The sequence below is a fragment of the Spea bombifrons genome, chromosome 5, assembly GCF_027358695.1.
Source record: "Spea bombifrons isolate aSpeBom1 chromosome 5, aSpeBom1.2.pri, whole genome shotgun sequence".
Classification (NCBI taxonomy): Eukaryota; Metazoa; Chordata; class Amphibia; order Anura; family Pelobatidae; genus Spea; species Spea bombifrons.
Window position 1 is genome coordinate 78,317,722 of NC_071091.1, and position 11,686 is coordinate 78,329,407.

The 11,686-nt window shown below is 39.6% G+C and overlaps 1 protein-coding gene across 1 annotated transcript; it reads right to left on the minus strand.

Annotated features, from left to right (window-relative positions):
- Positions 1-867: 867 nt before the first annotated feature.
- On the minus strand, positions 868-11,333 carry LOC128497882 (myosin regulatory light chain 2, smooth muscle minor isoform). Its single transcript, XM_053468107.1, has 4 exons — positions 11,190-11,333; positions 2,834-3,035; positions 2,370-2,531; positions 868-1,718 (listed from the first exon to the last, which is right to left on the minus strand). Exons 2-4 carry the CDS (start codon positions 3,015-3,017, stop codon positions 1,546-1,548), a joined length of 519 nt encoding a protein of 172 aa, XP_053324082.1. The 5' UTR covers positions 3,018-3,035; positions 11,190-11,333; the 3' UTR covers positions 868-1,545.
- Positions 11,334-11,686: the final 353 nt, after the last annotated feature.

Here is an 11,686-nt window from a genome sequence, read left to right on the forward strand (position 1 = left end):
GCGTGTCGGGGAGTAGGATGCAGGTCCCCTGCGGCCTATATTCGAACCAATACGGTAATATGACAGGCTTTGTACGAGTATGTAGTTTAGTGCCATGCATTTAACGGAAGGTTTAGAGACTGTTGGCGTATTTGGTTCAACCAATCATACCTGGGTTTGCAATATACTGAAAACTGGAGCAGGACTGTGTCTATAGGTCCTTTACTGGTGGCTCTCCATTCCTTAAAGCCCAGGACTGTGTCATAGCATAGTTTCAGAAACTACTGTTGGGGGGGTATTTAAAAAGGAGAAGGCATGTACTGCGCACATGACAATGAATGCTATTTTATAATTCTTGCTCCCAAACATCCAAAAATACGTTTGACGTCACGCAAATGCATGATAGGTGTAAAGATTAAATACAGTATATTGGGATGATGCATTAATATTTTAGACAAACAACATGTTTGTAACTATTGTGAAGTCTTTGGCTACAGGTTTACACAACAGAAAGCAGAGCATGAAGTTGGTAAGATACGTGGCATGTTTTGTCTTTACTTCATAAAAACTTTCCTTGTGAGCTTCTGCTAAAGGAAGGTCTGGTTTGGTCCTGTATAATTAAAATCTGTTAGATTTCTTTACATTTTGCTCACACATTGAATTATGTATTACACAGGCCAAGCGCATCCCCTTATGCCAGAGACATTTGCTACGGGTGGTCCTTTATAACGAGCAGAGAAGCAAGAGAATAAAAACTACATCTCTCCTGCAAACTCCCCATTTAGTGAATAAACCCCAGTGTGTCCATGAATCTTAAATGCATCCCCTGCTCCACCACATGCATAGAATTTTTTTTTCTTTTCTTCAACATATGCAATGACTCCGAAGTATGACAAAAAACATTTTATTTGTTTTATAAAATGTGAAAATTCCAAAACACATCCTCTACATGTATAGCATGACACGGCAATGCCACTAGCTCCCTCTGGTCCTCACTTGGTCTCCATTAATGCCTTACACTCATCGATAAGATTGTGACAGTCTTATAAAAAGTTTCAAGGAGATGAAAATAACAAGGTGTGCAGTATAGACGGTAGGTAGCCATAGGAAATTGATTTTTAGCAGGTGAAACCGTTGGAGGGGACCCCTGTGAACTGGATCTAAAGATTTAGTGGTATCTGTGATGGTTTAGGCAGACCTACTGCATTAAAAAAACCCACAATTCTAGAACAAAAACATTTTAACTCTGCCAAACCACACTGATATGTTTTGTATGACCTTTATTTGTAGATTTTTATTTCGAAAACCCCATTTCAAGTCAAAAATACAGAATTGCTAGTTTTTGTGTCTGCTATGCAGGAAGCCTATATTCTTGACACTAAATGTTACAGTTACATCTTCCGATTCCAGTTTGGTTACATAGGTGTGCGTGTGGGCCAGAAAGGCCTAGAACAATTCCATAAATACAGAGATCTAGAGAGATAAAATGCATGCAGTGTTCTAGAGGAAATGCATAGACTGCACAAGTAAAGCGAGATAGTTTCACTGTCGGCACGGAAAGCTTTTTTAGTCATCCTTGTCTTTGGCGCCGTGTTTTAGGATACGTGTGAACTCAATGTAGTTGAAATTGCCCTTCTTATCGATCGGTGCCTCCCTGAACAGTTCGTCCACTTCCTCATCTGTGAATCTGTCACCCATTGTAGTCAGCAATTCGCGCAGGTATTCTTCTTGAATATGTCCTACAAACACACAGATAGATTGGAAGGTTTGTTTCGAGTAGCTTGTAGAGGGTATACCTTTAAACCACTTTAGGTAACATTTAGCTTTCTAGGTAAAGTTATTTATACCATCCTAGCACAACAAATGAAAATACTTAGACATTAAGTATGTAGAATACATTTAATATAAAATAAAAATCTGTGTAGTTTCCAACCCAGATAAGTTGATGACAGAAAGTCTGACCCATCTAGTTTGAATACTGTTGTCCATCTGCTCAAACCTTACTTGGCCTTATCACATGTTTAGGTTAGCTTTATCCCGTGCTTTAATTCCCTCACTGTATTAACCTCTACCGCTTCTGCTGCACGGCTATTACTGATCAGTAAAGAAAGACTTCACAACATTACATCGGAGTCTAAACAAAAAAAGCTGGGCTTAATGAGTTGGTTGAGCTAACTCAGCTGACTGTTTTCTAATGCAGTACCTCTCAGGTTTCTTACATTCTAGATAAAGCCAAGAAGCCACTTTTGTTTTTTGCTTTACAATGTGCATGCTCCTGATAACCACCTTGAAAACAACACTTGAGTGGTGCGCAGAATAAATATCATCTGGGTGCCAACAAGCTATGTAACAAGGACGCTAGACAACAAAAGGATCTTTTCTTTGCTCACCTGTTCCTTCTTCATCGAAGCATGCAAATGCATTCCTGATGACATCTTCTGGATCTGTGCCATTCAGCTTCTCACCAAACATGGTAAGGAACATGGTAAAGTTAATAGGACCAGGTGCTTCGTTCATCATAGCCTCCAAGTACTCATCTGTGGGGTTCTTACCTAAACCAGACATATACCATCAAACCAGGGATGAAGGAAAAACTAGCAGTTTGAACTAAATCATAATAAAAACAGAAGATTAGAATTTATGATCAGGAAAAAAAACAGCCTAAAAAATAAGTTTTATACAGTATTTTAATTCTCTGGTTCCTTGCATTTTGTCACTAGTTAGAAAAGAAAAAAAACAACATCATCTATGTCCAGTAAGCTACTAGAGCTGAATTATCTGTATATAATTGACTTGGATGTTATGTCATGTAGAGATTAAGCTATTCTCCTCATATTTGCATATTATCACTCACCAAGAGAAGCAAGCATGTCGTGCAAGTCTTCTTTGTCAATGAAGCCATCACGGTTCTGATCAATCATATTGAAAGCCTCCTTGAACTCCTGGATTTGAGACTGGTCAAACATAGCAAATACATTGGAAGTTGCACGCTGGGGGCGCTTCTTTGTGGTCTTTGTCTTTGCTCTTTTGCTTGACATTTTGGCGGTGTTGTTTGTCTATTGGGGAAGAAAAAAGGAAAAATCTTGTTAAAATATCTGGAAATAACTATTTGCAATAGATCTGAGAACTCTACCATTATGAAATCTACAGTAGGTAACCAGGTACAGCTGTCTGTACAAAAATGATATAAACCTGAACTATATCAGGAGCTTTTGAAAACCCTGTCATACACAATATTTGTAGGGTTGTGGCAGTTTACTTACGCACACTAACCGCTAATATACATTCATTTACAACGAACCTCTCAGGTTCTAGCCACTATTCTGTAAAGACTAAACAGGAATAAGAATTTTGCTGCTGTGATTTTCCTGTCACAATATTACCTTTATTTCAACAACACAGAAATCCCATGGAAAAGATGTAGTTCACCTGACCGATCTCCAGCTGACATTAAACGCTGAGCTCAAAGAGCACTTCTACAAATAGACTTGGTGACGTCGCAGTCACGATTCGGCTCTAGAAGGTGAAATTCTCTTGACTGAATGTAACAGCCAAAATAACGCTGCCCTCTATTTACAGACATATTACTCAGAAAAGCATGAGGGATTTTCCGTGCGTATCAGGAGCGTGGAAGTAGGAGCTAGTGATTTGCATGCTGCTTTTTGTGGATAAACTATGATTAAGGGGTGATGGGTTAAAGCCAAATAAAGTAATGACAGGGCACTTCAGCCACTCATTACTGAAACACTTTTACAAGAGGTATTTAGCTGGCTCCTAAACATTTAAATGCTCAGGGTCTCTGTGTTTTCCTCTCCTCTTTGACCTGTCAGACCCATTTAAACAGAAATGAGTAAAACTCATCGCCATCTACACTCTATAGCGATAAGAAGCACAAGAGCACTTCCTGGAGTTCAGATAATTCACTTTCAGATGGTTTTCATACTGGCTCTGATAACAGGTAATTGCGGCAGTCAATTAATTAAGACGACTTGGCACTAGAACGTAGTCTCATATTTTTGGACTGTTACTAGCAGACAGATCATGAAATTTCTTGAAAGTAATGATCTATGCAATATGCAACAATAATGCCGGTTGCAGTTAAAGATGCTGAGTTGTCTCTGAGACAAACGAGGTAGCTGACCAGGCGTGACCATGGCGAATTCAGCTAGATGAAAGGTTTCAGCTTAGGTTTTTGCAAATAAAGCCAGCATTTGCTGCCTACTGGTCAAACTTAGCTGGCAAGATACAATTTCCACGAGGAACCTGATTTGGTGCTGGGCTGTGACCAGCAGATGTCTCAACTAGAATAAAATAGACCAATAACCGTGTTCAGTAGATCCAGTCACAGGTCAATGAAGCAGGTAATCTGGCAAATTCACAAAACTTATGAAAACAGGCAAAATGGTTATATCAGCTGTGGACAGGTTATCCAGAACTGAGAAGCTCTAAAATTTTGCTTAGAGTTTTGCCAGAATACTAACGTTTTAAACATAGTAGAAAAAGCCAACTATAAAAAACATAGAGGTCAGGCGCAGTCAATACTAATGGATGAACACTGTAGAACTATGGTGGCTAGAACCACCAAGATGAGTACAAAATATGCAGGCATAAATACATCTGCTTGACCTGAAAGGTTACGTTTGTCCACATTGCTACAGCTTGGTCCCCAAATAACTTCCCACGACATATACATCTTGCACAGAACTTTATACTTAAAGCTACATTCCTCGAATAGTTCTTCATTTATATAGCACCATCATATTTCCACTATAGGGGAAACAGGCCATAACATGTTTTGTGACAAAAGGCAAGGAGTGTCCTTCTAGACATTAAGGTATATTGCACAATAAATGAAAGTGACATGCTTGGAATGGACCCCCATAGATCATCCAATTTAAATTTTTTTTATATATATATATATATATATATATATATATATATATATATATATATATATATATATTATATTATATATATATATAGTCATCATTGAACATTCATTACTATACCCGGAAGATCAGGACCAGAAATGAGAGGCTAATAACAGTTTTATGGTTATTTCAGGGCAGCCTGCAGTACAAAGCTGATTAGAGAACATTTGCAAACAGGATGCATTTGAAGACTTGCCTTTCAAGGGCAAACAGGAACTAGTCTTAACAAAAAATTCAAACCACCACATATGTGCCTTTGTATGGGGTGTGTACAGGAAAGTCACAAACAGTAGTCATACTGAGTGATACATGGAGATCACTTCTGACCAAGACGGATACAATTAAAAGAGCCACCAAGAAAACCCATTAAGACTACACCAAATTCAATGGTTTAAGTACTTTTTCTAAAAGTGTTCAAATATATTTTTCTTCACCAACATGAAAAGTATAGATTTTCCCCCTATGTGTCTACTACAATTTTTTTTAAACAAATTATACTGTATTGTCCTGATTATTGCCTGCATTCCCCTGCATTAAAATTAAGGGTGCAGCCTATAATTGGGTTTAGTCATTCTCAATGTCCCACAGTTTGGCTTCTCCCTGAACCAGGCCTCTTGGAGTTCTTCCATAAAAGGGCGGAGCCTCGGGGTGCACACACCCTCCCCTTATTGGAGGAACGAGGGAGAAGCTGTCCCCAGGACTGCGCTCTTTTGTACTCCGCAGATAGATAGTCGCAGAGAAAAAGAGGTGCGGAAATGCTTCTTTCTCCGCAAATCTGGCCTTCCAGAGTACCTACGCAATAGAGTGGAGTAACAAGGACAGCAGCTCTCCCTCGTTCCTTCAATCAGGAGAGAGTATGTGCACCGTGAGGCCTGGTTCACAGAGAAGCAGATGGAAAAGAAGATAAATGACAGAAGAAGCCGAGCTGCAGGAAAGGAGACAGGGACATGGAAGTGGTCACCGGAGAATATAGGGAAACACCGAGAGTGTCAGACAGTGTGAGTAAGAGAATGTAAGACAGTGGGAGTGTAGAAAATATTGTTTTCTCTTCTACTACTAATATAACATTTTCTTTAAAAAAGCACCAAACTATAGGGGTGTGGCCTATTATCAGGACAATACAGTATTTACCCCAGGATATAGTTTAAAGGGACCTAGACATCTTGTGGCTTTCTTATGGCTTCTAGCAGCTGTGCTTTACTACTATCACACTGGCACTGTCTGTCATGTAAGATCTGTAGAGAACCAGGTGTTGACCGTGACCATGGTGACCCCTCTTTTACAAGGCAGTCACCACATGGCAAAGCCGTATCAAAGAGAGTTTAGAAAGCAACTAAGTTTCCCCTGAAATCTGGAAACCCAGCAGTTAAACGTTGAGAACACAGACAACCATTAAGTGCCTTTGATGTTGTGTTTGACAGAGCATGGCAGTATAATTGTTTTTTTTTAAAAAAACATGAAGGAATGAGGGGGCAGTGATTAGGTCATATTTTAAACAAAAGAAGACAAATACCGGTATGTTTTTGTTAAAAGAAAGCTTAATCTGATGCCTGTAGAAGTTATCTTGTAATAATGCAAATGAGCATGCGCAAAGAAAATTCAATGGACTTCTCTCTTTGTGGGGATATCATAGCAGACTGCATTATCTGCGCTTACACATGATTGTAATAATTCCAGTTATATTTCAAATTACTCAAAAGCATCAATAAGTTATTCAGCTTTGCTTTTTTTTTTTATATGATAAGTTAGGGCTACTAACATGTAGCTGGTTCACGCACAAAGCTATGCTGTGACCTAATATATTGAAGCCCTGGCATTGCAGGATTTTGTACGTAAACCCAATGAATGATGCTTGGATACGATTTGGTCGGCTAAGGGTAACCGATGACATACCAAATGTCGTGTCTGGTGAATAGAATCACCACGCAGGCAGCAGAGACTTCATATACATACAACGATGACCAGCAAAGTATTTCACACACGTCATTTATACCAATCACGTGTTTAAGAAGCACTATGCCACGGGCCTAAATAGTCCTAATCCACATACAGTCCCTTAAGGCAAAAAGTGGACAGAGGCATCCAGGAAGCAAAATTAATGTTTCCCACAACCTTGTTTTAACGTTCTGGATTGTTATATATGTAATAGAGGGGTATTGTTTTTAGCTTGCCAAAAGCTAAGTGGTACTCCTGCTCATTCAAGTTTGAAGCCAAAACAAGCCATTACATTTTTCTGAGAGAGAACGGACAGTAGGAAACCTTAAATTATGTTTAAAGTTATGTGTCGATACATTGACTTATATTTACAGCACGAGTGCACATTGTGCAAGAACAATTGCTGCATTAGAAGTCAGGTCAGTTATTGGCAGAATTATTTCTGACACCAAATCCCAAACACACAAGATTCTAAAGCGTATTTCCACTTTTTCCAGCATGAGTTGATGAGGGGCAACTCAGAAAGGAAACTAAAGAAAAGGTCAAAATTAACCTAAAACATTCCTTTCTAGACAGAAAACTCATACAGGGCAGTCATTTAGCCAGCATACCAAACGTCTACTGCTTTAAAACTAGCAGCAACTATCTATGATAATCGCCCAACACCATTAAAGTCACTATTGTGTCTTGTTTTGGTAGCTTTGGTGGCTTTCCATAGATGCATAGATATTGATGGTAGAGAAGAACCAGTTGGCCGATCTAATTTGTCACTCTGGATCACTCTTCACTTATTTGCTTTATATGTCTCAGGCCTTCTGTTCCAAAAGCCTTCAACAGAGTGTAATATTTGGTGTGCAGCTTGCTTTTAGATAACCTACAATTAGGCCGCATAAGCTACCAAACTAGCAGGAATTTCTAGACAACATAAATAGTAAATGAAAGCTAAGAGCTTTCCACAGCTGCACCGCAGTGCCATTTCATACAATTGCCATCATACACACGACAGTTTAATGTCCCTTTTAAATTAACATGTTTCCCCCTTGCAAGCGCATGGGTGGGATTGAGCAGAATGCATTTACATATTTATTTGCTTTCTTTCTTGTCCCTTTGAGGTTGTAGGTCTGAGCTTGCCTTTATAATGCGCAACGCAATTTGGAAGGAGACTGAATAAAACTTGCTGATTTAACTATACACTACTCAGGACCAGCCAGGCTCTTCCTGCAGAAGATGTAGAGTGACATCAAGGGGTGAATCAAAACTCTCCCGTTAGTGAATAAACCACCTTGGCTTACAGGAGATTTTCTATGCTCCAACACAGTGCAAAACGCTGCAGGGAGGATAACAAGCCCCCACATGCGCACGTGCAGAAAGCATTGTGTTCATATCTATATATATTTTATGTGAAAGTCCAAGCAGAAGTTTATTTCAGACAATATAATAACCCAACTGTGGTGTCTAGACTACAATACAGGTGAATTGTTTACCTATTATGTGGGACTTCACTGTCTCCAATGTTCTGAAACATTTCTTTTAAATGGAGAGAATACCTGTAACTTCTACAATTTAATCAGTTGGAAAACTACTAAATAGTGATCACTGTCTGTGCACTACACAGGTGCCCATACCCTGTGTTAGGATCAGCTCCCAGGGTTCATTTGGAGCAGTAGACAATTGAGTCCATACAGAACACCCACCCTCAATGAAATGGGGGCCGTAATGTCACCTCTGATGTCTATGTACAATTGACAGCTGTTCCTACTCCAGCATCCAGTCATCCATCTCACATTGCCTTACACACCCTAACGTGTTTATTAAAAGCAAAACTGGGGGCAAGACAGATACCAAAGACAGCTGAGAGATAGGGATCACTGGATGCTTTAGATGATTTAAGTTAATAGAGGTTCAAAGATTTTTTTTGGCTTCTGTATCCCACGGCCAAATAAGTCAAATGTTTGTATCTATACTATTTTTCCCTATAGCAACATAAGCACCAGTTAAATACCCTGTTTCCCCGAAAATAACACATACCCATAAAATAAGCCGTAGCAGGATTTCTAAGCATTTGCGCAATATAAGCCATACCCCAAAAATAAGACATAGTGGCTATGCAGCGGAGCGGTAAAGAAGACGGGCAGCCCTTCTCATCTGCCCCATCGTCACAGCTGCTATCTCGGAGGTGACCGGAGAGGTGCGGGCAGCCCCATCAACACGGTCGGCTCCCCTGTCAGGTCTATATTTGAATAAATGTAGATTGTTGTACCATGCTTAATAAAAATAAGACATCCCCTGAAAATAAGCCATAGCGTGTCTTCTTGAGGAAAAATAAATACAAGACAGTGTCTTATTTTCGGGGAAACTCGGTACATTCCCAACACAACCATCTAGAGTTCTGTCCTACATACACAATATTACAGGAATACCAAGGGCTAGACTAACACTTACATAGAAAATGTAAAGTTGCTGCAAGGATCTGAAAAGTAACCAAGATGCCCCTTTGGAGAAACAATTCTTAAGCTATCATCCAGAGAAAAGCTTGAGAACCACCGCTAGCAGCATTCCGTTCACAGACCATCAGTGTCTAATTAAATAAATACCATGACTACACTCTGAAATGTTGCACAATCCCCCAATTTTTAGGCATTTCTTTCATGTATCATACAGCAGTTTCTAATTTGAAAGAATACCCCAATGCACTGGTATGCAGTTCCTGTTGACGAATACCTGGTTAAGCAATCCCTCAAGAGATCTGAGAAACAGGACCTTAAAATGTGATGCTAACGGCAATCTTTCAGAACACGAAATCTACTCTGCCAAGTGTATCGTTGTGTCACACGACAACACTAATTAATGCTACGCTCCCTTTTATATACGACGACTCTGCAAACACCTCAATGATACCTCAAGAGCAGCTGCACCCATAAATATGGTTACGTGGGAATTAGTCAGAGCACACCCAAGCCAGGGCAACGCACATTAATGGATGGTCACCAGAATTTCATTCATGCACATATACCCAACTAGATGTAATTCTATTCAGGCAGGAGACCCCTTCACACAACACTTGAAGACTAGTGCCCAACACAAAAAGCTGTGGTTTTCATCACCTTGCATATTTGACAGCTGGACCTTAGAGAACTTGTCTAATGCTACAGATTTGTTGTCAGACAACTATTGGCTCTAGCAAAACCAATAGTTTTTTTTTTTGTTTTTTTTAATGTTAAGATAACTTATCATTGACAATTTTACACATCAACATTCACAAGCTTATGTTTAAAAAAAAAACAACAAAACACTTTTCAGTATTTTGGTGTTTTTAAAACAGAAACGTCACAACGGTTTGAATCTGTGACTTCATATAAACGCACGTGATTATTAGAACTCCAAATAATAAGTTATTTTCCCAACTAGTACCATTAAAAATAGTAGAAGATATCAAGTGCATTCTGACACACATTTTTTTTATGAATAATTCACAAAGAATTCCACTTAACGTAAGAGGAAATGGGTGTGTTTGCTACCAAGAACAATACGTCGGAGTTACCATTTTGTTCACAGCGTTTGTAATGAGGTTTTGCAGAGTAAGTTATTATATTGTACTTTTTATTTATGTGTATGGGAACACACTCTCTTTTCTACCATCTACCTTCCCTTATTCTGGGTGCAAGTCTATATGCCAACTCCGCTATCTTACAATGCTTTAACATATATCAACAAACACATGGGGCCCTGGCCTTTAGAGCTTGAGAATAATGAGAATAATAACAATAACAGATGCTTGCAATTAATGAAATTAACTGAATAATGGCACATTTTACCAAGATCACTGGTAAAAACAACCCCAAAATACAACGCTACTTGTATGATATCTGTTTTTCGGGCCTCTTTAAGCTCACATAGATTTTTAGATACTGTATCAGTATACATTGAAACATAGAATTTGGCGGCAAATAAGACCCATTCGGCACCGAGAATCATCCGCCAAGAGTTTTGCAACACATACAATAATGTAGAATCAAATCACTTGGTGCTGCAAAAAGCCATATAACATGTTGCAGTATAATCTGGCGCTAAATCAGCTAGACACTCACTGCTGCTAAAACTACTACGGATAAGAGTAAACACATCCCGATCTTGTAAAACGGTACACATCACCTCTATGGAGAGACCGATCCGAGAGTGTGTGTGTGTGTGTTGTTTATGGTTTCCCACTGTACCGATAGCACTAGAAATACAACAGAAGCCATTACACCGATCTATAGCCCAGGTAACAACATCACGGCGCTGCTGTATACCACACACAGCTAGAACCGTGGCTTCTATTAAATCAACTGTAAACGTACTCACCGGACACTACACGAGATACAAACGGGTGACGGCTAACTGCTTCTCGCTCTCACACAGACGCTATTACCTAAAACACCGGCCAACACCCCTAGCGCAGCCACTCCTACACAAAAGTCACTTCCGCATTATTGGTCTCACAGAGTGGATGGGCGTTACAACCACTGAAATCAACGGGTTAAAGTAAAAAAGTGTAGCTCAGAAAATAAATAATACACGTCTAACCCGGAATGGCGTGATAATGTGACAATGTGGCGTGTCAATTGCTTATTCAGGCAATTTCTTAAGAAGAGAATTTATGAAACAACGTGTGCTCCCCCTGTCTCTTGTTGGTTGCGCCCAAACCAGAGGGCGTGGCGCATTCCAAGGGAGGTGACGTCGATGGCTAGCTGACACATGCCCTAATATGGAAGTGCAGTCTGAGGTCTCGCGGGAACACGTTGTTTGGTGGAGATAGATGTTGAGGGTGTCGGAGACGGGAAATGTTTTTAGCTATGGTA